Genomic DNA, 26516 nt, shown 5'->3' on the forward strand with positions numbered 1-26516 from the left:
GAAAACAGGGACCAGCGGAGTTTCATGTGCACTATTCCCCAAACCTTGAATATAGGAATATTTATTTCGGTATAATTTAAAAATATATATTTTTTGTACATTAAAAGTTCCATTGCAATTCAAGCCCATCCTTCACCGCGCCAGTGATATGTTTTAAGTGTGTACTTTAACTTTTTAAATTGCATCCATATTTATTAAGCTTTGCAATGAGTCAGTTTTTCACGCTTTGTAGACAGTGCATGAAAACTATTCAATTTGACGACGACGTTATTGATTGCGAGCCGGCTTGATTTAATAGTCACACTCGACGTCTGAGCAGGCACTAGTGGCATTGATTGGAGTCTGCTTAAATGAGATTAAACGATTACTTCACTCTTCTAGATGTTTCATAACGTGAGAATTTGCAAGTCAGGTATATATTTACGCAAACGTTTAGCCATCTTTGAAACAATTATAACTAATTGCTTATATAATGATGTAATTCCAAATAACATTAAGAAAAATCATTGTCATTGTTTGTTGTGGGTATCTTCCAATGAATATGATTTTTAAAAAATATTTAGAATATTTCAAAAGTAGTTGACACTTTCTCACATTTTGCAACAAAACAAATTAATAAAAATATGAGGGCCATTCAATTTGATCACAAATACTTTTAAAACCGTTAAAATAAAAGTTAGAACAAAAACCAGTCAAATAAGCATTGCCATTATACTGTGAATACACTATCTGAGAACAAATTGAAGAAAATTTAAAAACGTGTTGAATATAGAAATAAATATTAGGGCCTTTCAGTTTGATCACAAATATTTTTAAAACCGTTAAAATAAAAGTGATAACAAATAACAGTCAGACAAGCCATTATTTCCATTATTTTGTGAATACACTGAGAACAAATAGAAGAAAATTTAAAAACGTGTTAAATATAGAAATAAATGTGACTATTATTATTGTTAATTATTATTATTATTTCAAACTCTACTTTAGTGGTGAGTGTGTGTGTGTGTGTGTGTGTGTGTGTGTCACAGAGAGGAGCTCTGTCCTCCAGAGAGCAAAACATCACACTGGTTGCCTCTCTCACTCCAGACCTTGTTGCAGCTTGATTGACAGGTAGCTTTAGCCACTCACACGCGGAATTCAACATCCGTCCTCTCTATTGGTTTATCACGTTAACTCCCACACATTGCACCAGGCAATCAGAAAGGACGTGATAGCCCTCCCACTTTAGGTGGACTCTCTGGCGCCCCGTAGTGGACGTAGGTAGTTTGCCACTTGCCTTGTCGTCTGCTAGCTGGGGGTTTTAATTTCTTGACTGAATCTCCCTTTTAATATATCCCTTGTTTTAATAAGCATAATACTCTGCAGAATATTTCTCGACTTAGTCTACTACACAAGTCACGAAAGGCTCTCGTAATTTATCCACCGTTTAGCAATACATTTATCATCGCTGTAGTTTACAAGCTAACCACTAGGCGTCACTATTGTTCAAACTTTGGTGCTCTGACCAAGTCCTGCAGCAGCAGGTCATTTATTTGACTTGGATGTGGATTTCTTATTGATGCTCTTTAATGCTTTATGCTGTTGAACTTCTCCAAGAAATACTGGACACTATAAAATTTAATATTTTTAACACGTATACAGTTTTTGTATAACCGCATGTATCCTCCACCCACCTCAGAAGACTCAGGAGGCCATTGCGGGTCCAACAGTGAGACGAGCTGCTGACAACATCCTTTCTGTTTTTTTCCCCCCTCTTTGAGGCAGTCCTGGATTTGATGTCAGAGTCTGAGATGGCCGCCTTGATAAAGTCGGTTTGGCTTGCAGAGAATGGCAGCCATCCCTTCTTGGAAAAGAAAACAGAAAGGCCCTACGTAAACAGAAGAAAATGTCCGTTAGTGAAGAAAAACAGCTATGCACGAATGTGTTGGTAATTTAGAACATTAAAACTGAAGACTCACATATGCACGCACATAAATATGTTTCTTTGAAAACTGTGCTTCGAATACAATAAAGTTGCATTGTGTCCATTTTTGTGTATTAATCAGACAGAGACATGTCATTGTTTTTTTGAGGAGACCTTTTTTCTGTACCTACTGTGTCTGCTACTAATGGACTCCTCACCCTGTCCCTTCTTATTCGCCCATATCATATTCATGCAATCCCCCCGGGAGCTGATTAAAAGGCTTTCTACCTATGGTGAGGAGAGAAGATGAGAAGCTAGTGAAGAAGGGTGGTCCTTATTACCCTGGATGTCTGGACATGAGCGGGTGGAGTGGTCCTCTTCAGTTAATCGATAGAGATAGCGTTCGCCTACACTGTCTCCTCGTGCCATTAGAGATAATGTGTCTACTATTGACACAGCTAGGTCTGGGGACCATGACAGAAATACAGTGGAGCCCTGTGAGGTCAAGCGCCACGTCATTAAAAAAAAAAAACAACAACAACAACAGCAAAACCTGGTTGCCCATTTGAATCACTGCTCTGTATTAATTACAAAATGCAGAGAAACTACACCACCTGGTGGGGGAAATTGCCACCTGCACCAGTTAAATTATGACATGATAGCAGGCCAAGTTGCTTTCCGCGTGGTGTAAATTAAAAAAAAAAAAAAAAAAAGGCTGACTGACTAAATCCTGTAAATACAGCAGAAACAAAACCATCAAAAACGTTTTGACACGTGGAGTTGTAATGGAGAGTTATTGGCTGCGAAATACAAGATGCTTTAGGGGATCCCTGGCAAAGATAAACTGATGTGAAGATTTACATCCCATAATAATACGGCGCTGATGGAAGGTGTAAACTTACTGAAGTCGTGAATTTGAGTTACTTGTGCTTTACTTGGCTTGTTGCGTTTGATAGCGCCTCGTGAATCACCACACCATCGTGGACCATGCCGGCTGGTCATTTACTTTCTCGGCTGGCAAAGCTTGGTGGAAATAACATGCGTGTGTAACCGAGACGTATGCAAATGAGCCAATGTGTCCTTTATGAGGAGCTTTGCTAGCGGCTCGCCGCCGCCGCCTCGCGTGGCGTTGCCGGGCCGCCGACTTCTGAGAGATGCCTGGGCGAGCTGCGGGGAGAACAACCTCTAACCTTACTGACTCTCTCACCCCCGGGGTCAGTAAGTAAGGGAGGGGCGAGCACGACGGGGGATAGGCTGTGTAATTGATGTGGAGAGAGAGGCCTGCGGAGGCTTGCTGCGTGCGGGGGAGGCGTGTGGGGGAGGCGTGCGGGGGGGTGGGGGGTACCCGAGGCTCCGAAGGGGGCCGGAGTGGGAGTGCCTGATGAGGGTCTCTGCTCTATGTCCTCCAATGATTGGAGATCTGCATAAAACTGAACTAAATTAATTTCGGAAATATTATTACAAGTTGAATTGATTTGTGCATGATTTATGATAATACACTAAAAATGATAATAATGAATAAAAAGTCCTTTCCAGTAAGAAGTGCTGTATAAATACACTTTCTTACTAAATAGTGCGGTTGTCTCAACTGTGACCCATAAAGCTGTAGTTGTCACCGGACTGATCTTTGCTAGTTTTGAGTCCAAATTCACAGTTGCTCTTTCAGCTGGAAGTCAAAGGGCATGCTGAATTGCTGAGGTCTGGGGAGTAGGGGAAGCAATGGCTGACAGATGTTTACAGAGGCGTTCTGCCACCAGAAGGAGTTTTGGGGAGGGGGGGTGTTCTGTGCGCTGCCAACAGACTTGGTCACATCTCAGTCCACTCTGTCGCCATGTAACAGGCACAGACTGCTTGGCCCCTAACCTACCCAGATGGCTTGGGGTCGCTCTCACCATTGGCATTGATTGCCACTCAAGCACCTTTGTGTGGGCTGACTGCAAGGCTTTCACAGCAGCGGGATTCCAGAGGCCCACCGTGTTCTGAGAGGGCTGCTCTCAAGTTACCCGCGACATGGAGCACAGTTATTCTAGAGAATTACAAATGTTTGAATTTGGCACCATGGTCCCGGAGGAATACATTTGACAGGTTGCTAAGCCCTGACTATGAATTGTCTTTGTTTAGCCTGTTCCTATTATAGTGGCGAGGAGGTAAGTCGTGGAGAGGAAGACATTTCAAAGTCTTGATAGATTGAGGTCACCATAGGTTTTTACATGCACGGGATTTAGCAAGCGTGCGTATTAATGGCGATGACCTCTGATTTGCCATGCTCGACTATAGGAGAAAGCAGATGGTGTTATGTGCAAGAGGCTCGGGGGGGGGTTCGGTTTGGCTCGCTCAGAGACAGTTGCTTTGCTGGACGACTGAGACACTTATGTTTTCAGTCCAAATGTCCCAAGGTGGGAAACATTCCAACACAATCAAGCAAGCAAACAAAACCTGTTAGGAAATTCTAGAGACTTGTCTCCGTTTCATTCAAATGCCTTTTACGCTTTGACTCCGGGGGACGGTTAAACCGGACTGGCTGTAAAATCAAATCGGGCCTAAAAATTCTTTAACTTTAACACCGGCGTTGAAATACGTGAAATAAATAAGAAAGCATCATCCATCTGGTACATGATAGGCATCCTGATCCCCGTAGCTAACACGCAGTGACGCCGGGTGCCGCTTTCCCGAAACTGTGACCGCTGGAGTGTAACGCCCATGAAGACTTCATCCCGCTCGGCCGTGCTCATGATGGTCCCGTTGACCCTTATCCACCCAGCAGCTGTATCTAGCTCACTTCCTCTTTGTCAATTTCCAAAAACAAAACACTTGTGTACCTAATGTCGTGACCGTGAAACGCTCGGCGTGCAAGATGATCGTGCGGAATAAAACTCTTATAAAAACATGCGCGTATAAAGCTCCGTCAATCCATCCAGCGCCTGAATGCATTAACAACATTCAACGCTATCATGAGTGTATTTCTCGCCTTGTAAATGGTAATCGAGGAACTCCTAAAGGGAGATGGAGGGCGAATAAATGGAGGATTTTCAGCTTGTTAAATGGGGCATTAGAGGGGCTTGTGACTTGTAAGGCTGTAAAAGCTAACAGTTGGGACGCGCTGGTGTTTTAGTGCGTTGGCTCACGGCGTGACAGCTTTGCTGTTTGGGTGCCACGCCTCGGGGGCATGCTCCAACTTTCAGGGCTCACCAGAGGCAGATTTAAGACCTAAGCGACGACAGTCTGCCTCTGAGAACATCTTGGTTTGTCTTGTTGTTTGCATATTTTCAATAAGGCATTGTTGGTCTTATAGGGGGAGGAAAAAAAAAAAAAAAAAAAGAATCCCCGCATGTGTCAGGTGTGATATTTCACATTTCTCACACGCACTAGATCATGTTTATGAACACAATCAGCGGCAAACGAGCCTTGAGCTAATTCGGCTAATAAATCAGGCGTTAAGGAAATAATATCAATCAATCTCATCTACTCATGTGGTCTTGTGTTCCCGAGCGGTTTCTGAGCAACCGTGCGGAATCTTCGGAGCATCCGAGCGAGTCATTTAAAGAATCCGAGGATTGTCAAAACGGGACAAAAAAATGTCAGCGGGCAACACATCACACCAATGTGGACATTTAGCAAAGCTGTGTGTTCTCTACAAAGAATATCTGCATGCCTGAGTTTGATTTGTGCGCTCGGCGGAGCTACCCGGGGACAATAAACATTTTTTCTTCCTAACGTCACCTGTATCAACAAAATGTGTTGTTTCAACAAATGTTTCAATCTGGATGACATTTTCTGCTTCAATCTCACTCTGATCCGAACATTCTCGGTTCAAATGGGTTCCCCCCCCCCGCACGCTCACTTGTTTAATTTTCTTCCTCGTGACTTCCGATGTGACCTTTTGACCCCCAAAGCGCGGAGAATCCGAGTCAGACATGGGGAGTCATCAGAGCTTAGAAGACACGAGCGGAAAAGAGATTTCCTCTCTGAGACGATGCAGTCATCTGTCATAATAGCTGTCTCCGTGATATGGTTCAAGGGTTCCCATTTCCCATCTGCTTGGTCGAGTCGCTGAATGCACACGCACACACAAATACACAAACAGAAAAAAAAAAACCTCACAATTTGTCCTGACCATCACTTTGCAATATTTGGTCGCAATGACACTCTAACTTGCCCCCCGAGCAAGCGCCGGTCTGTTGTTTGATTCATTTTGGAATATTTTCAACAGCTATTGAGTTGATCGACGACACGCACGGACAGGCGTGTCGTCGGCCCGAGACGAGAGCTCGAGGCTATTCCTGGACAACGTCAACAAAGAGGTAAGATTTAAAAAGTCGAGGGGAAGTTGCTTTTCTGACGGTAAAAAGTTGAAATGAGATTTCTTGATTTGATTTTTGTCAGGCCAAGGCCCGGCCGGCCTTCTTGGATTGTATATCCCGCAGATGGCGAAAGACAAATTGAATATGATATTGGCCAGACTGCATCAGTGGAATCAAAACTGCTGAGCGTTCCAAACAATATAACCTGAAAGAGCTTTTTTTTTTTCTTCTTCTTCAGACGCAAAAAATAAAATCCTTGGCTCTCATATCAATAATGAATGAGAGGCTCTTAATAGCGCAAGCCAAGAAAAAGACGTTACGCAACAGCCGTCAAGTCATCCAATCAAATTGCGGCATTTGACAGACGAGCGAAGTGTACACCGAATATCTCCGAGTCACTTTCTCAACGTTCCTTTGTCTCCGTTGTCTTAGCGGCCATGTTAAATTAGCTCGGAACAGAAGGCTGGCTGTCGGTGAGAACAATCTGCATGTATGGAAGCCCGTCAAGATTGGTGTGTTGATCTCTTGTGTGTTTAATTAATTCCCAAGCGAGAGTCTGTTTCTCGTCTTTTTCCTTGTCAGGTGCGCGTTTGTCCTTTTGGAGAGGCGAAGTGAAGGGGAGGACAGTTTGGCAAAGCCACCGAGTCAACTATGACAGAATGGCCGCCAAAGGTGTCCCGTCCGTCGTATGTTGTTTCCAAAATGAACCCAAAAGCACGCGCGTGTTCTTTGTCACACGTACAGTTTATCTTTGCAAAGCCGGGCCGGGATGATGTCATCGGCAGCTGCTGCCTGGCTGACGGACAGTTTCCGCACCACAACATGGGGCCCTATGGTCCGCCTGTCAAAGCGACTGACGGCTGAATGACACCAATGAGAGCCAGCCGTCCCTCCGCCTCACTGAGTGACAGCCAGTAAGCAGCCAGGAATGGCGTCCCTGAACCCGAAAGTAATCGCTTTTAACTTTTCCTCTCAGCTTTTTCTTCCTGTCACCCCCTTTCTTTCGTCTTCTGGCTCTTGTTTGTCTTCTCAAGCGCTTCCATTTTCCAACATGGACGCTGGATTCTCATCTTTATGACAAGAACTAATTGTTTCAGACAACCTGTGTTTACTCCAGCATCCCAAATGCGATGCTGACAGATAAATCGGGACAGTTGGACGGGGCGACTGCTCACACGGCCCACCCAAGTGCCTTTCAGCCTGGCACACTGCCCGAGGCCCACGTAGTCATGTGACCCCCACAAGTCTTTGCACCCACTGACCCCCTAACCTCTTCGCCCACTGTCCCACGATCCCTTCAACATTGTAACCCTTTTTTTTTTTTTTGAAATGCGCTTTCTCAAGTGAGCGGAGCTTCAACGAGACAGGCGAGGATGCAAAAACGACTCTTGTCCCTTGATCCGACGCTCCCTTTTTATCTCACTATGTTTCTGTCTCATTTGTCCATCACGTCCTTTCAATCTTTCTTCATCTAAGTGGCGTCACACTCGCTCAGTCAGTCAATCTGGTCGAACGCTGACGTCCGAGTCTCTCCGGCTGTCTGTTGTCTGTCTCTTTTCTTTGTTGCGTTGCTCAGTGTGGCTTTTTTTTTTTGCCTTGTGAGAAACTCTTAAGGGGCTTTTGTTGGGAGCTCCAGTCCCTTCCATGGTGACCATTTCTGACTGACAGCTCTTAAAGGGCTCTCTTCATTGCCGGGACGTGAAGGAATGTGTGTCGGATATTTACCGATCATACACTCGAGTGGGATTAATCACAAATTGTGAGAAAAGTTGATCACATAATAATATTTGTGTTGCCTTATGTAACATCCCCAAATATTTTGAATATAAATAAAGTGTGACAGTCTTATATTGGATTCTATTACTCGAGTGAAAATCTCCTTTCAAATATTCAGTGGGGAAAATGTTTGTCCAACCGTACGCACGAGTGTTTTTTTTTCCCCCCGCTCACATGTGTACGGCGTTCATTTTTCTTCTCCAAGGCTCACCGTGATGTTTATCTCGGTGACAAGGACAAATAAACCCGAGTTGAGTCAATCTTAGTCGGGCAATCAGGCCGTCTACAATTCTGCGGGACTATTTATTTATCTTCCATGTTTCCTTTGAACCCTCCCACCCGCAGATACATACGACGTTTACAGTTTAACGTTGCTTGCCGACTTGCTGGAGCAGAAGGAAGCTTTTATTCCAACATTTTGAAGTAATTACTTCAATCTTCACAACGGACTTTGCTCTCCGCACTTTATCTATACTTTTCCCCCTCGAACACAAAACAGACTTAATCATTCTCTGTCAGCCGTTACAGCCCAAAAAATCGGAGCTAGGATTTGAATCACGATAAGATCAATGGAAAACAGAATTTTAGGGGCGGAGCTTGGCATGGTCAGGGGGGTTGACCTTTTGACTGACAGAAACGCCACCATTTGACGGGCAAACGAGACGGAGCTCGACAATGTCGGCTTGAATTGAAACCGAAACCCGGCTTTTGGTTTTCCACATTTCCCCGAGTCTGCGCAATGTCCGAAAAGACGGAAATTCATACGCGAATACCTCGCATCAACCCAAGTCAAACATCAAGTCGCTGGCAGTCAGAAACTCAAAGCCATACAATAACACAAGCCAGAGACATTCCATAGCGCCCAGCGAGAGCCGCTCAACTATTGCAAAAACATTCAGGACAGAATGAAACGGAATCAACGTGATCTCAGCATTTTACATTTTTAAAAGACATTACTGTTTCGATTCAGACCTCAAATGGGAAAACAACATTACCGCATACGCTCCTGTCAACAACCCCCCAAAAAAAAAACTCAGATTGATTTATAGTAAATGGCTGACAATCACAGCAGTCAAACATGTCAGAGGAAAAGCAACCAGAAAAGTTGCAGCAGTTTTCCACTAGCTCACCCCCTCCCCACCTCAAATTGAACACAACAAAGTGAACGTATGTTTATTTTTAGCTTGCCTCAAAACGTGACGTCTCGGACAAAGATTTACCGAGCAATTGTCATGTTTCCATCAACACGCGACATGTCGCTTTGCGCCATCTCCCCAGCAGCTATCGATCTCTAAGGCATCCTAATTACCCATAATTGCTCCAAATTTGATTTAATTGCCTCTGATTGGCTATAATTGGGGCGGTGGACTAATCTGATTCAAGATCAGAGGAGCAAGAGTCCTGTGTGGTTTCAAAATGGGTTAGGCCCCTCCCACTCCCGAGATGAACACATCAAACGTGATTGCCACGTGATGGATCTATCAAAAAAACGAAAATAAAACTCGAGTTACTATCCCAAAACACACATTCGAGCGCGCAGGATGTCCCGAAGAGTGATGGCAAGTCGGCAGTAATGTAATCCAACATGAATGGCGTTTTCTTCTGAATTCCAAATTGTGCATGAAGCTGCGCCCAAGTCATGCTAAATTATAACATCGCTCGACAGAAAAGGGAAAAGTGACTCCGCTGGCATTTTCATTCGCCCTGACGAGAGACTTGAAGAGAAGGAAGAGAATTATTTGTATTGGCGAGGAACGTCTCTCCTTTTTTTTCGGTTTCACTCGACTTTTGTTCTTGATTTCAGTCTACCGGGTCGCCCGAGAGGCAGATGGAAGCGATTATAGCGCAATAATAAACCGTGGGGAGGAAACCATGGGAGTAGACGGCGGGATGACAGAGGAGGAGGAGGAGGAAGAGAAGGCCAGATCTGTTGAGGGCTCACGGGCCAGCACACGTGTCCGTCAGGCCTACGGATCAGCGCCTGTGCTCATTTCCATCACCTTGAGGGCTGAGACCTACATGGCACCGGCAGGCACAGGAACGACCAATTATTAGCAACTGGAGAAAGTCTGAGGAATAATGGTGTTATTAAAGAGTGAAGAGTCAGAGGCAGCTGGTTTGCGGATGAAGAAAAAGAGACGTCAGCCGGAGGCCGAAGCTCCGCCCTCCGCTCTCTAACCTCTCACCCTGCACCCCCTAGCAGTAGTATAATAAGACTGTTGAGGATACGGGGATGCTTTCTGCCCACATCAGCATCTTTTCTGTGCTCCACATTGCCTTTGAATGCAGTGTGTGGTATTGGGGGGGGGGGGGGGGGGCACATGGAACACATGCCTGATGGAGCCAGCTGTATAATGGCACCGAACCCCCCACCCCCACCCCCCCCCCCCCCCGCTCCTCGCCCACTCCCCTTTTAAGATTAAATGAAATGCACAGACGGAATTGGCAAATGAGGAACATATGAAGGTTTTGGAAGAGTTTAAATTGTTATATTTAACAAAGATAACAGAATATTATTTGGGAATTAATTTAATATAGACAATCCAGATGAGTAGCCATATTTTATTTTATTTTTTATTATCAGCAGCAAGGTTAACATTGAGAACACAAAAAAAAAAAAGACATCTCGATGACTCGAATGACTAAATGCTAAAATATGCTTGAATTACGCTGGTAAATATGATGTGACATTCAAGCATGCAGGAGTATTTAAAGCTATTCCCTGCAGCCATGTTCAAAAATGGCACGAAATGCTAGCTGTCAGTGAACAGAAGAGATATTAATTGTCCAGGAAGGGACAAATTTCCCCTTCAAGGCGTTTTTGGCCAACTAGTTTTCCAGCTTGTCCTCTGGAGAATTTGGTGGAATTTCATTACTCGTGCATACAAGTTGACTTATTTTCATTCATTGATTTGATTTGAAATGATTACAAAATAGAGAAGTAGGTCGGCCATTTTTGGTCACGATTCGGGGTTGAATCAAAGTGTAGTTATGAACATAACTAGCAAACGCCCGGTTAGAATTTGCAAACAACTTGCTACTGAATCTTGGGAATTTTATAAACATTCTCCCTCCAAAAAATCCTCAGGGGTGTTTCTAAGACCTTAGCAGATGTTCCTCCCCAGCCTGATCTGTTTTCTCTCCTGGGTATTTTTTTCCGGTCATTTTGCAACAAACACCCAAAATGGCCGCCCTGTTCCCATCCTTTTAAATTCCCATGGTGACGTCACCAGCCGGCGTATGTGTGAGAACTCGAGGTACACTTCAAATCGTTTGTTTTCTTGTGTTGCTTCACCGACGGTATATTTATGTCCCGTCCATCAGCAAGGTGTCAATCAACAAAAACACACTCGAGTCCACACCTCCTATTCAAGACAGGATTCTGCATTTGAGAAGAAGCAAGAATGGGAACGCTACTTTTCCTTTTCCCTTAGATGAATAGATTAGCCATTGGACGGCTGCAGCGTATCAGACAAGCACTTCCTCGGAAAGAAGTTTCCTTCCGCCCCGTCGGGGGCCTCGTCTCTGATTAAAGAGAAGAAGGGATGGTGGACGTGCACAAACAACACACACAATCAAGCTCGTACATGTCGGCAGCTCGTCTGACGGCGCTTTTGTTTGCTTGCTACACTGTCAAGGTTGAATTTAAAACACATGTTGTTGAAATAACAAATGATGACAATTCCAAAATGTTGGAAGAACACAACATGGGAAAATCTCAAGACTGCGCTTCAAGATTCTTTCTTGTTATTTGATGTGAACTAGCGCAGCCTGAAATTTCTAATTGTTTTGCACTGGTTACCTAGCAACCATGTGTTTATCTTCTGAAGTTGGGACTTTTTATGTCTCTGATGAAGATGAACATGCTTGTTCCAAAATTCCATTTGGGTTCTTCACATTTTCCCAAATGTGGAGACTTCTTTAATTCACCTCTTCTAGTTTCGAACGGCTCCTTCCTGCCAAACATCTGGCGTACCTTCCCTTACTAGTAACAAGCCACATGTGTGTTCATACACACGTTAATATATCGAAGTAGGAACTGCCAGAAGTGATCCAAAAATGGAAAGCTTTGGAGTAAGCATGGCCTAATAAAATAAAATAAAATAAAATAAAATAAAATAAAATAAAATAAAATAAAATAAAATAAAATAAAATAAAATAAAATAAAATAAAATAAAATAAAATAAAATAAAATAAAATAAAATAAAATAAAATAAAATAAAATAAAATAAAATAAAATAAAACCAAGTCATCCCGATACAATGTTTGGTCACTTGAAAATATTTTTTGGGAGTGGCAGAAGTTCACAACGGGGTAAAAAAAAATCCAGCAGCCATCTCAAAAGAGAACATAGAGCAGGACTCTTTGGTCGTGAGCTGAGAATCCAACCCTGGTTCCTTCTCCTGTCAGAACCGAGGGCCTGGACACCATCAGCCAAACGAGCTACACACACACGCACACACAAGCGGCAATTTATTTCAGCTAACTGAGTCCTTGTTGGAGGCGTTTCACACCTCTTAGTCTCATTTCCCCCCCAAAGATCCAAATCTAACATGTCACGAGGCCAGAGGATTAATTGTTAATCTTAACAGCCGTCATTACGCGCGACCGTTGCTGAATTTTTCCCCTCTCGTCTCGCTGGCACATGCTGCCGCTCGTTTTGACCGCTGAGGAGATCCAGAACACTTTCTTCCTCCTGAAAAATTCAACATTTCTTTCATTCTCAGCCCCCCCCCACCCTTTCTTTGTGAGCCGGCCTCCCTCCTTCTCCTTCCTGGAGCTAATTTTCGGAGTGATTTCATGGCCGCAGAATGTTCTAATTGCGGAGAGCTGTTCTCCTGCGCTGCGGGGCTACTTTTCAGCCCTCAATGCGTGTGTGTGTTTGTCAAAAAAAAAAAAAACGGGTTTGGGGTGGGCCTGGGAGTTTTAAGGCCGGGGTACCTGTCATTTTGATGGACGTCTCAGGGACCTGACTGCCCTTGTGCCCCTGACCTCCTTCTCCAGGCTTCCACTGTGCCAACATCTCACTCTGTCAGTAAAAGCCAGGTGGGGGAACAATATGTGTTTTTTTTAATGTGCCACAGGGTGACATAGAACAGGCACGTCTTGGAGGATAAAACTCGGAAGAACTCGAATAATGTCTTTTTATTATTTTGCACAATATATAATGGTGAGTACTTTTGCGCGGAAATCAAATAAAATGAATGAATCGTTTTCCCCGGCTAATATTCACATTTTAATTACGTCATTTGCAGTCACGGCAATGCGTTCTATTCAAGCGCTCACTTTGAAGGTAATGAGTTTTGTCTGATGGCTTATGCAAGAGTGTATGTTGTGTGTTCACTTGTGTACGTGTGTGTGTTAAAGCCCATCATTTACACACACACACGCTCGTTCTAATTTCACACTTCACACGCTTTCTGTCTGGAAACACAAAAATGGGAGAGAAAAAAAAAAAAACAGGCTGCAGCGGTTGATGAAAGTGAAATTGAAAAATGAAAAGTGGGGAAGGAGGGAGCGCCGTGGATGGCTCAGCCTTCGGACCGGTGATGGAAACCAATCACCGTGGAAACCGCACGAATCAGCAGACTGCAATGCGAGCGCCACAAACATACAGTATTCATGCTACACCTCCACTCCGGCGACACGGCTTGAGATGTGTAGTGTAAAACGAACATGATAGCTTTCCCTGGCTGCACTGAGCTTGCATTAGCAACACAGTCAGTCTAAGACTTTTTTTTCTTTTAAAGCAATTTTTTTTTCAGTCCACACCAATGGCGATTTTCCATTTCAAATCACATTTTGCGGCTGACAGACACATGCCGACTGTCCCTAATTGTGAGGCCGATTGAGCCAATTGGAAGCCTGAGAAAGTCATTATTGGAAAAGGCACAATAACAATAATGGCGTGGAGAAAAAAATTAATAAAATGGCGCGACTCCCAAACATTCTAAAATACTTGACAGCAATCAATCCCATTGGGTTTATTATTGGAATCCAAAGTGACGCGGCTAAAAAGTACATCCCAGTTTCCACGCTAGCCAGTAAAAGTACTTAAAGATCTGAGAAAATAAAATAAAGCAGATAAAATGATAGTGTGTTCCATATGGACACGCATTTGGCTCCCTCTCGTTCAAATCTGTGTGAATTATTCTCTCTCCCCTCCCTCCTCTTTTTTTTTTTTTTACCTCACATATCTATGTCAGATGGTTGTGGCGGGGCTGAGCGGTGGCCTGTTGGTGGGGTTCCTGTGGCGAGGGGAGGGGAAAGGGGGGGGCGTCTCGGGCTGTCCGCGTCTTTGCCTGACAGGAGCGGTCCTGCCTTTACACTGTCCAAACGGGGCGAGCCGTCACTCCTGATTAGCCCTCGTGCTGCACAGAACCACGGAGCGGGGTGTCTCTGGAAGCCATTACTCAGCCCGTGAGTGAGTGCCCTGTCCCCTCCGCTAAAACCCACTCCCACCCCCTCAGCTCAGCTTAATCACTCCCAGATGAGGGGAGCAGGAAGATGGAGGGGAGGCTGGTGGTGGTGGTGGAGTTGAGCCTCAATCAGCAACAAGTGTGATTGATTCCTTTTGTGCTAGCGCCACTTTTCATTCCCGCTAGTAGAAGCAGGCACGTATTCCCCTCGCTGGCAAGAAGTTCATTTGGCATCCCGATGCTGAGGAGCCATGAAAGTTGTTTTCACATAAGCGGGAAAAGTCAGCGCTGGATGGTGTGTCGTTGTGGCTACGCACAAAAACACGCTCCTTGTTTTTGTCACAATCCTGCGAGATGATGGCTGGGACATTTTCATCTGCGTTTGTACGCATGAGCAGAAGACACTGAGTGATGGTGACACGTTGACCCCCGGAGGCCGCCGTGTTTTCCCACCGTCGCCGAACTTCCGTTCGCCGCGACCTGCCGTGCCTGTAGCGTGGGCCAGAATCCTAAACTAATGAAGCGGCTAATTCAGAAAATTAATATGGATCAACGCACCCTGGCTATTTGTCAGGCTAGCAAAAAGATTACAGCTGAAAATGTAATTAGCTCCTGTTTAAGCGTCACAAGTCCAATTGGAGGACAGCTTGAGCGACGCAGGAGGTGAAAAGAAACTCTCAAGCAATGACTGATGGTGTTTCCTGCTCTCTTTGCTCCTCTCATCCTCTGTCTTCCGCTGTCACGTGCCTTTCATCTTTTCCACTTTGGATGTGTGTGTGGAGACACCCGCAGAGAGACGGAGAGCCGAATGGAAACATTCCTCACCTGTCGGCAGAGGAGCGTGCTCTTGGGATGACAGCTTATAACGTGTGACCACGGATGAGTTTGTTGCTCTTAGGAGAGGGGATGGGGTGGAGGGAGGGAGGGAGGTTAACGGTTCAGCAGTCAAAGGGACTGCAAGCCATAAACTTCATCCAGAAACAAGCGAGACTGAATGAGAGCGAGGGGGGAGCCGGAAGGTTCTTGCGGAGATGGAAGAGGAGATAAAAAGAATTACGACGATTCACCCTACAGGTCCAATTATAGAAAAACATGATTGCATCACATCAAGGTTTATGACTTTTTCTTTCGGGCTAATCCTATAGAAATGCATCATAAAGAGAAATATCATATATTGGAATCGCATCTGGAACGGAAAGTTTCTGTAGTAGCTTTTCCATTCACACAATGAGCAAATATTAAAAATGAAAGCAGCCCCCCCCCCCCCCCCAGAAAATTCAACGTTTAGAGTTATATTAGTACAAATTAAATAGTAAAAGAATCTCGCCGTCAAGCCTCTCCTAGGGTTAGCGGGCAGACTGGGTCCCTGGCTGCCATGTGTCAAGCCAATTAGTGGCGAATTTGAGCGCTGTAACGAGCCTGTGGGGGGGCCGACGGGAGGGAGTTTGATTACAACACCTAAACCTTCCTGTCGACCCCCCCCCACCTCCAGTACAAATGTTTCACTGACAGCCAAGTCACAGCTGGGGTCTTGGGCAGCTCACACAGAGCTCTCTGTTCAATGAGGAGTTAAAATTTCGGACTTGGAAAAGTTGACTTGAAGTTCAACTTCGCTTTATTGACATGGCAGCAGACACAAAGGGAGAGAAACAAATACACACAGGAGAAGTGGGTGTGTTTTTTTTTTTTTCTTTCTCCCGACGTGTCTGTTCGTGTTCGGGCCTTCATCTGGAATGCGTGAAGAGAAGAACCACAATAAACGATGAGATGGAATCGTTCAACGGTGCTGATTTGCTTGGCCAAACACAGGCTTGGAGTTTATTTGTCTCTGTTGCGGCGAATCAGAGGCCAAATTAGCAGACTAGCATCAACGACTCCTAGCTTGTCTTTGGAAGCTGTAAACACTCAAATCAGATCGGCTTGTTTTTTTCGTTTTCTTGAAACCCCGCACAGATGAGACTACTGAGGCATAAAAGAATAAATAGACTTTGCTTGACTGAAATGAATTGGCAAAAGCTCGCCCACTGATTTGCTCCCTGAACATCGCACAAGATTTTAAATGACAACAGATTAGCCGGCTAAAGACGACCACCTCGTGTGTCAAATCCCATCAAACAGCCACGCCGATGAATTAATATTATCCTCCGCGTCACTTTGGATCTGCCCTCAACCTTTGCCAAATGTACAACGACAGGGCGCCCCGCTGCGAAGACCTCACTCTGTCTTCTGATCAGGCGGCCAGATGGACGGCCAAACAGCAGGAGGGGGGACCCGATATCAGTGTCAGCAATCAAATCTCCCCCTCCGAGAGCTAGTGTGCGTCCGTAAGTGTGCGGTGGCGAGTGATTGTCGGGAGCATGTGCGCCCGACGGTGTGTTGAAATGAAGATTAATGAAGGAGAGACTGTTGCGTGCGCGCGCGTGACGGAAGGGTCAGCAGACGGGTGTGTCAAAGAATGGACAAACATAAGCTTATGTGTACCGTGGCTGTTGTTTCAAGATTATCTACTGTAGCTTTTGAGGTTTTCATCACTCCTGCAGCTGTGAGCTGATGAGTGACATAGGAGAAAATCACAAAGCTACACTGTTAGCGCACCAGCGCACCACCTTACTGAGTGCGGGGGTAAAGAATGCCAAGCTAACGGTTTCTGCAGTTGTAAAACTTTATCTCGCCCTAAAAAAAAGCAGAAGCAGAACGCTATACGTCACTTAAGCGCGTAAAAAGCCTTTACGTTATTGCTGTTTGAGATTTGGTTGACGACCGGTTGATTTTTTTCAGCAGACGTCTCCTTTAGTGTCTTTCTGACTCACCTCTGCTACATTAACGGGAGACTTTTGTCATTTTTCTTACATACAACCACGTTGGAGTACTTTGAAGGCTCAAACAACTCGTAAAATATATTGTGCTTTTTATATGGTAATAATACGCACTCATTTTCACACTTATTTGCCACAACAAAGCAGTGTGATAAACCAGCGGCGCAATAAATTCTCCCTTGTTGACTATTATCATGTTGATTTTTTTTATTGGATATACTTCAGGGTGGATTAAGCCAAATTGTTCCAGATGGGTTCTACTGATCAAAGTTCCAAATGTTTTGGCAATTAATAAGAAACAATTTGGTGCGGCAAGTGAGAGTTATAATTGGGGGGTCTTATTTATGCATTCACAGAGAGCAGCAATCGACTGTGGAAATCACGAGTAATTTGGAGTTTGGGAAGAAGAGGAGGAAGGGGTGGGAGTGTGGGGGGTCACTTTGACCCGCTACACCACCGGAGCCGCACCTCATAAATCAGTACGAGCATGTTTTGATTTAAACACAAAGTTCTCCTCCTCCTCCAGGCTAGTCAATATTTTAAATGGCTCGAGTTTACTTTTGTGGTTCTACTTTTCTGCGTTTTTTCAAAGGGGAAGTAAAAGTATTACTTTGACACAAAGAACTGAAAATGTATTCAATACACTCTGCCATCATCGTCTGACCTTATAACGGCAAAACTATGATTCTTTATTGGCTTGGAAGAGTAATTTCCTTGGACAGAGGAGGCTGTGCCTTGATAATTTGGAGGGTCACAAAGGTCTTGCTTCAATTGTTGAGGCCAAAGCTGAAAATATCCCCCCGCAAGTAATTGTTGTAATAATTTACAAGACAGTTTGCCTGGGCTGACAAAAGACGGTGAATTAGGACGGCGGCAAAAAAACAAATGGGCAACAGCGGGGACGTAAATAGCGACGTGTCAACACTCACAGCCAGACCCAGACAAAAGCCTTATGAGGGCCCAAGCCGTGCCACGCAATTATGAAGTACAGATGTATTAGTCGGCGCCCCCCTTGTGTCTGCGTGAGAGTAGTACTCTGTCGTCGGGCTTTTCACCCGCGCCATTGATAGATGTGACGGGGGTGAGGCGAGGAGAGAGGGAATCTACTCTTTTCACCGTCCGACGGCTCTATTGAGAGAGCGCGGGGGGAGTTTTTAGCCCCGTCGCTCTTTTCTGCCCGTGCAGTCAAGCGGAGAAAATCGGAAGTCCCCCCAAGCTGATGGAGGGACGAGTTTAGATGTTTTTTCTCATCACCTACCCGAGAGTGTCAACACCTCAGCTTTCAGGTTGAGCCACTCTCAGCAAGTCTCTCAGAAGAAAGAAAAAAGAAGTCTTTCCACTGGCTTTTTTTTTTGCCACATCTCTATTCATCCACGCTAGCGTCTATCTGTCAAATCACCTGTTTAATCTGGCGGCATCTGTCATTCGTCTTGTCACATAAATCATCCGTCCATTAGATCATCCATCTTTCGAGGCGCGCACTCGTATGCTTTTCACTGCGTCCCATTCATCTGTCTATGCTGCTTTTGTGCGCCAGACGGATGTTGTTGTGGCTGTCTCCGCCATCTCAACGTCTCGCCCGAGACTCTTGACGACAGATCCCGGGAGGAAAATAGCTCTGCTCACGTGCATTCCCACGGATAGTAATATTGATAATCAATTAAATAATCAAGTGGGTTTTACCAAAACGGTGGACCTCGATTCTATCAAACACATCAGTGACCTCTGACACGACAAATATTCAAGATGCAAAGTACGGTGCATCTTTTTGAGTTGAGTCTTGTCCCTGATATTTTGGCTCTAGGGGCGTCGGTTAAGACGGACTGTAAAGCATGTTTTACGAGACAGCTTAAAGAATGTTAAGCGTGCATTGGCCGTTTTAAGGCCACTCGCTCCCCCGGGGTGAGTTGTGTCTTTGGGAGTGTGTACAAGCTGGAGACTTTCTCATTAATGTCAAGTCTCTGACAAGCTCGTGTCGGTGGCTGACCGAGCAAAAGTCATCATTAGCGGACATGAATTTTGTGACCGGAGCTTTCGTCGGCAGTCATGTTGACAGCGCTGGCGTTAAATTAAAGACAGGCTTAAAAGTTGCTATCGATTTTGTTTAGCATTCCGTTTCTGGAGCATACGAGCCAATAATCTTTGTTCCAAGATAAACGTTTCCTCGGAATAATTGAGATGAAGACACACTTGGAGTCGATACGGTATTGGAATCAAATCAACTATCAAATATAATTTGAATTAAATCTACGGAGACGGCGCTGATTTAAGACAGAGTTGTGGGAAGTTCCCTTTGTCTTCTCCTTTCTCGTTTAATGAATAAAACACAACAGTGAAATTTTCCAACGGCAAAAAAAAGCTCACATATGTTCTCATAGTGAAAGTTCACATGAGATTCCCCATCTTGGCTTTGTTAATAATCATCTTTCACAGACCTAATTAGTCATATCTATGCTACCACTATGCTAATTCTATAGTATGCTAATGTCAAACAAGCATGATTTGGGATTCGTTTTGGGGCCTCTGGGACTCCTGGAGGTAAGGATGGTCCTATCTCCCACTCGTTTTCAGCAAGAGCAGATGGCCCCGGCCGGGCTGGGCAGCATGAATGAGATGCTATTGTCTGCGGATGTAGCATAGCCGCTTAGCCCAGATGGCTTTTGTACCTTTTGTTTCTGCTGACTTTCTGCACGCTGGCTTCCGCCTGTCTGCTACAGTGGGAGGTTGTTACACTCATTAGTCTCTCTTTCTGACATTTTGTGTCACTTACTGTGCAGATTTCATTAACGTCGACGTTTTTTGGCATAACAGCGAAGGAATATTATTGCCATTGCAAACCAAAACGTGATTTGTGACTGACTAAATTGAGACTAGTGCTTTAATCTTTACGCCACGAAAAAACATGGCGCAAAAGCGGTAGCCGGTATTTCAAAGTTATCAGGATATGTTGGAGCAATGTTCAGCGCACGCAGCGCTGCAAAACATGTCGTAAAAGCGGTAGTCGATATTTTGGAACTTATCAGCGCGCGTGACGGCGGTATCGGGGGCGTGGCTACAAATACTTTGATATTACGAGTACTCCGATACCTAGCTACTATTGGCCCGATACCTAGTATCACATCACTGGTTAATCGAGTCTGTAAATTGATGCGATTGATTAGCGATTAGCCCGAGGTGTGCGTTGAGATGCTCCGGTTAGCCTCAATAGCGATCCCCCTCTTTATGTTGTCATCTTCAACTAACTACAAAAAGTCACGGCGGGCGCCGCTAACAGCTCATTTACCCCGCAAATCAAGTCAGATGTCTAATGAATCTGCACTCGCATGCTAACACAGACCTTGGATGACCTCCCTTGCCAAACATCTCCATACACACCGGAATGTTATCATCGCTTGATCTCGTCATGCTAGGCGGCGCAGGGGTGGGATCGTGTTTTTCTCGATGCCCTCGAGGGAAGCGGGGTGGGTGGTGGTGGTGGTGGTGGGGGGGGGGACATCAGAGCGTGGCTAAATCCCCACCAGAGACAGTCAGCCTGTCTGCCTGGCTGGCAGACTGGTACTTCAACAGCGCGTATTTACAACAACCTCTGGAAGAGAGGGATCCGATTACCGCGTGGGATATATACAACGCATCAATCAGCGGGCGGACGCGTGGGTAGGGGAGAGGCTGTTATGGTTCACTGTTGTGCTGCTTTTATTACTGTCTGTAAACCTTCACACATACCTAGTATAGGTGTGCTCCCAAGGACACAACACACACATGCACAGATTTTCTGGGAGTCCAGAGTGCAATCTGGTGTTTGAGCCTCAATCTTTTCCCTCAGCTCAGCTCGAATGCAACGAAAGATGAGGTCACTATCCCGCAGCTGTCTCTAGCCCTCAGGGTGTACCACGGTGTGCGTTTCTAGGAGTGCAAATGGTGCTCCTGAGGTCAAATTGGACTCTCCCTGACTTTCCCCTCAAAACTCCAGGGATCCGACAGGCCGCGCTGAAAGCTCTGATCCAGATCAAGTTGCCTCCTATGAGGTACAAACAAGCGCAGACACACACGCAAAGAAAAAAAAAAAAGCCACGCATGCCAAAGTGAGCTGCCGGGAACGGCGTGCGGAGTGGGAAAAGGAAGAGGGAGGGGTGGGGAGGCGTTTACAGTCGGGCTATGTGACACATCAGAAAATGTCCAAAAAGGGAGAATATGAAAAATAAAAACTCAGTTCTATAAAAATCACGAGGAGGGTAAAATCATGAGGGTTAAAAGTGAAAATGTAATTAGGGCCCGCAATTAATACACCCAGCACTTAATACCCAAGGCAGATATTCCAAAATCACTCATGTGGATCTAATGCTCTAAATACCGATGAGGACCACCTGACTGACTTTTACGTATCTTTAATTGAACAGTTTCAATCTCGGAAGCTCGTATCTTTTTATGAAGCGATATACAAGATTCAAATGATCTCTCTATTCATTTTTTATTGAGCACAACCATGCTGGCAGTAATTGGTCGTCACCTTGGTAATAATTGTCCACGCTGATGTAAGGACTGATCGAAAATCTCGTTTAGTTTATCAAAGGCAGTAATTACAACTTCCTTCTTGAAACTTGCTTTGTGAAGCCGTTCTTTATTTTTGGACTATGGGCTTATCAATATTTTATTATAGCCTGACAAAAAAGCAGATGACATTATCAGCTGGTTAATCATTAGAGGTTTTCCCTAACCTTGACCCTTATAAGTATTTACTATCCAACTGAATATTACACTTTTAAAACAGTATCAGTACTTGGTATCGGTGCCATTTTGATTATTTAATATTATTTGTATTTTATTTAATAATATAAATCATAATTTGACAAGATTAATAACGCAATTAAGAAACACATAAGCTTCAAAATCGGGTATGTTATTAGGGATAAGGTTTTGCCTTTGTTTTTTGTTTTTTTCCAAAAGGGAACTAAGAAAAAGAAATGTTTTCTCCTCCATGCGTTTCCTCTCTGGCTGCTTTGCTTTAGGCGCTGTGCACAATTCAGCTGCATGGCGGGGAGGGGTCAGAGGTCACAGCATGGCACTCTGTGTGGGTGTTGAGGCGCCCTTTGACCCCCTGGAACCCACTGAACAGCAGCCCAAGAGAGGGCCCAAAGGTCAGGGGGGGGAACACTGAGGGAAAGAGCATTTTCTCAACCTTCTCAGCAACTCACGGTGCCAATTTGAGCTTCTTTTCTCCTTCCGTGTTTTTTCTTCTAAATCCACCCTCCCATCATTGTCTCTGCACACATAACTCTTATAGCACTAAAACGGAATAAAAAGACGCTTTAATTCTAATTGACACCGACGTCTTCGGAATATATACCAACCGTCGCGCTGAAAGGTTTCCAAGACCCAAAGAGCATGAGAGTCCTACAACAGATTACCATCTGAATATAAGCATTTTTATGTTTTCCCCACAAAACAGAAACACATCTTAATACCTCTTGTGGTCTACCAAAATAAATCAGGGAGTATAATTCAAATGGAGCTGCTACGTGTTGTATTGTGTGACTTCTCTATTTGGTTGCTCGCCGTTGATTATTTAATTTAGTACATCAAAATACATAGCATGGCTAGTTTTTTTTTCTCACTCTCGCTCACACACAAACATACATACACACACTAGGGCCCCTTTTTCTCCCCTCAATCATTCATCCCATCCTCCTCCCTCTAATCAAGGTCCATTTGCTCAGTTTCCTGCCTGCTTCATCTGGAATTGTCCAACCTGATTGGTTAATTCCTTCCTACGTGCTGATTGGTTTAAAATTCTAGCACCTCCTCCCTTTGAGCAGTCACCTAAAGACCGCCTCCTTTTTTTAGGCCGAGCCCTGCTTGAGGGCGGCTCCGCCCTATTTAAGGTGGTCCTCCATTTGGTTACACAGCAACTGAGCGCCATCTGCTGTCACGTTTTGCATTGCAAGATCTCAAATAATAAAATTGAAATAAAACTTACAGTCAACGATGAGGTCCTCAAGAGCAACGTCCAGACATTTATTCATTCAGGGCAGGTTTGGAATTATCTGCAAAAAGCGATTTGAAGTCATTTCAGGATTCATCGGATTGTGACAGATGAAATAAAATCTTTTTCTGTCTATGCAAATGATTCTTCTCAGCACATTCATTATGGAGCTTGTTGTGTGCACAAGGGCACAAGTAAATTGTCCATAATGTCTTGGTCGGCAAGATGAAGCACGTCCAAATCCAAGATATTTATCAATCTTCTGATAGATTTATTAATGAATTAAAAGGCACGTGTAACGTAATGGCCGTATTGAATTAGGAGGGGGGGGGGGGGATAAAATAGGGAGATGGACTACAGCTGGTGGCAGGTTTACCTAAAGGGACTATTTATTTGTTGTGATTTGGATGATTTTAAAAGGTTTAATATTCAAAAGCGAGGCTCCATCCATTAACCTCATCACAACACGGCCGTGACAAATACGCCGAGTCTTTGACAGCATGGGGGCATCTTGCCATACATCACCTTGCGAGGCTCCTGCAGAAATGGATGCCATCATTGATAAAACTATAGGCTGCCATAAGGATGTGATTGAATGCACCTCCGAGCTGGATGTGCGGCCATGTAAAGTGCTTTGGCGATGACCCGACTGATGTCGAAAGTGAGAGGGAGTATAAACCCTGACACAAATCATCACAAAAGGGGAGATAACCGCACATTCCCACAAATCACCCGACAAAACCGAGAGGGTGTCCCTCTTCTGGAAAAGAATTCTGGGAACCCTTCCAAATCTCCGACAACTTAATAAATGAGGGTGACCAAAGGCAACATTGAGGTTGACGCCATTTGTTGACCTCCATTTTCCGGTAAATGTTGTCTTCATTGATTACTGTACACAAAAATATTTACAGCACAAAAAGAAGTGCTGCGGGAGAAAGAATTAAAGGGTGGAGTTTAATCCAGAGTGATTTCTAGCAAATAGACAGGTGGGAGTGGTGAGGGGGGGGAAGAGCGTGAGGAAATGGCAAGATGAAAAGGCCACTTGGGAGGATGGCCAGGGGTGTAGTACATTAAAAACATTACTGGGGGGATAACAATGGCTGTGCAGAAGGTCTATGGGGGAGCTCCGAGGGAGAACAAAGGGAGAGCTGGATGTACCGTACTGGATGTGACTGTGAGAAGCTAAATTGAAACGTGGGCTGGAAAAAAAAAAACATTTGGTCACAAAGCTTGCTATGGTAACACAGCGGAGCAAGACAACCAAATTAAAAATTCCTAATCAACCTGCGTCAGGCGCTCCTCACATTCTTTCTGTGAATACATCACCCCTGCGTGCATTCAAAAAGGCGAGCAGGAATGCCCAGTGATGTCATCGCCACGTCTGTGCTTTGTTAGATGTTGTTTTAATGAATACAAATAGATTTTTAAAAAAATAGCAACAAATTAGTTTCCACAAATTATTGCCATTATTTTTTTCAAACTCTGCATTATAAGTTTAGCAAGTCTCTCAGGTAGGATCTCCTACATTAACAAAGGCAACTGGATTCATTCATTCATCAGCCCAATTAGGACATTCAAATAGCGTGAGTAGTCATTCAAGAATGAGGCTTTGGTGTTATCAATTCGAGTGGGTGTCTGTCGCATGCCACGCCACAGGTGACGTGTGTCCTCTCAGGTCTTTATTAATAGAGGTCAGTGCGGTCAGTGAGATTGCATTGATGTCTCCAAGTGCATGAACATGGTGAGAAAAATCTTACTGTCTGTTCTTTTGATGCTGGGAGCTCTGAACCCCATGACCGTGTCCAACGCAAAGGTCAGTGGCAAATCCGTCCACTGTGGGAAAAACTTGCTGAACTGCGATCAAGGATGGGATGCTGGAAAGAGTCAGACGCAACATCAGGTAAGAATCAAAGTCATCACTTTTGTCTTGCCAAATTATGCTCATATGGGGAAAAACATCTGATCATCCCTTTTCTTACTTTCATGTTTATTTGTGCATGTCCAGTGGATATATAAAAAGTCTACACACCCCTGTCTGAATCTCAGATTTTTTTTTCACTGTCCACAGACAAGAGGTGAACAACGGAGAAGTTTTGACATGAAGAACTTCCAAATAGATGTGGCCCCAACCACAAGTAAAATGAGCCTCCCCATTGCTGTTAAGCTCCACCTGCCGGTTACAAAGAATACCCACCTGCTCACAAACATCCCCCAGCGCTTTGGTAGAGAAAGTGTTGAAGGTGAGACGACGTCAACCGCCAACAAGCCGCAGAGGTTTGGAAGGTCCTGGGAGGCAATGCCGACTTGTGCTGGTTGTGTCGGAGAGAGTCGGAACCCAGAAGCCAGGCAAAATCAAAGAAACCTTCTGTGCTGGAGGCTTCTTCAAACATTAGCCAGAGCCAAGTTGTGGAAAACGGGCTTGCACTGGTAGGCAACAATGATGGTTAATGTTTTGGCAAAATATTTTTTGTATTACATTTACAAATTCTTTAAAGTAAACATGGAATCAGACATTCAAATTAAACTACTACAAGGCATTTAAAATGCACAATAATCAAACAAAACACAGCAATATAATTATTATTTGGCGTTCACTTTAAAATGTATGTTTGAACATGTTTCTATATGAACCTCTAAATAAATACTAACAAATGACTTTCCCCCTAAAGGTTTGGGGAGTTTGAATCCAACTTGGAAGAAATGGAGACGGAAATAAAGAGACTTCAAGATGTCATGTGAATCTATGCATGATTTTAATAAACGTCTCAAATATGTCTTGTTTGGGATTTGCCCGTTTAAGACATTTTTCAATGGTTCAATAGCGTTTACTGCCCTCTGCTGGTCAATAAATATAACGCCGTTGAATAATACTGTACTGTAATACAATAGTATATTATATTATATATATTAGAATGTAAGCGACACACGCAGACGCTGTAGTATAGTTGACGTGTTTTTGCTTTTGTCAGAAAATAGTATGCTATTATTTTCAATAAACTACATTTGCTCAGTAAATTTGTGGATTGCGTTTGTGAATATCACCTTAATACAGCTTTTGACGTCACATCATTTCACTTCTTGGACTTCTTGGGCAAGTTATGAAGTTTGCTTTCATTTTTAAAAAATCGATGAAATTGTGCTGAAAGTTCACTTGAACTTTAAACATGGTCACTGTTTGCTAATGATGGCTGAAGGTACCTAGCGTGACGCCGAACAAGTTAGTATCCGGTATCCAATCATGACGTCACAAATATGCGGAAATGCCTTGAATTTATTTACCTGGTAAATAAATAGTAAAATTGTAAAATGGTTATGATTATG

At 44.2% G+C, this 26516-nt stretch overlaps 1 protein-coding gene and 2 long non-coding RNA genes across 3 annotated transcripts; 2 read left to right on the forward strand and 1 right to left on the reverse strand.

Annotated features, from left to right (window-relative positions):
- The first annotated feature begins 6544 nt into the window (after positions 1-6544).
- Positions 6545-8041, forward strand: LOC133144076 (uncharacterized). Its single transcript, XR_009710587.1, has 3 exons — positions 6545-6677; positions 6787-6876; positions 6949-8041. It is a non-coding gene; the product is annotated as an uncharacterized LOC133144076 (long non-coding RNA).
- An 861-nt stretch (positions 8042-8902) lies between these two features.
- Positions 8903-26424, reverse strand: LOC133144075 (uncharacterized). Its single transcript, XR_009710586.1, has 5 exons — positions 26238-26424; positions 25390-25619; positions 24953-25069; positions 23190-23256; positions 8903-9995 (listed from the first exon to the last, which is right to left on the reverse strand). It is a non-coding gene; the product is annotated as an uncharacterized LOC133144075 (long non-coding RNA).
- On the forward strand, positions 23525-25969 carry npvf (neuropeptide VF precursor). The gene is made up of 3 exons (XM_061266458.1): positions 23525-25095; positions 25264-25622; positions 25865-25969. Exons 1-3 carry the CDS (start codon positions 24928-24930, stop codon positions 25932-25934), a joined length of 597 nt encoding a protein of 198 aa, XP_061122442.1. The 5' UTR covers positions 23525-24927; the 3' UTR covers positions 25935-25969.
- Positions 26425-26516: the final 92 nt, after the last annotated feature.

The sequence above is a fragment of the Syngnathus typhle genome, linkage group LG20, assembly GCF_033458585.1.
Source record: "Syngnathus typhle isolate RoL2023-S1 ecotype Sweden linkage group LG20, RoL_Styp_1.0, whole genome shotgun sequence".
Classification (NCBI taxonomy): domain Eukaryota; kingdom Metazoa; phylum Chordata; class Actinopteri; order Syngnathiformes; family Syngnathidae; genus Syngnathus; species Syngnathus typhle.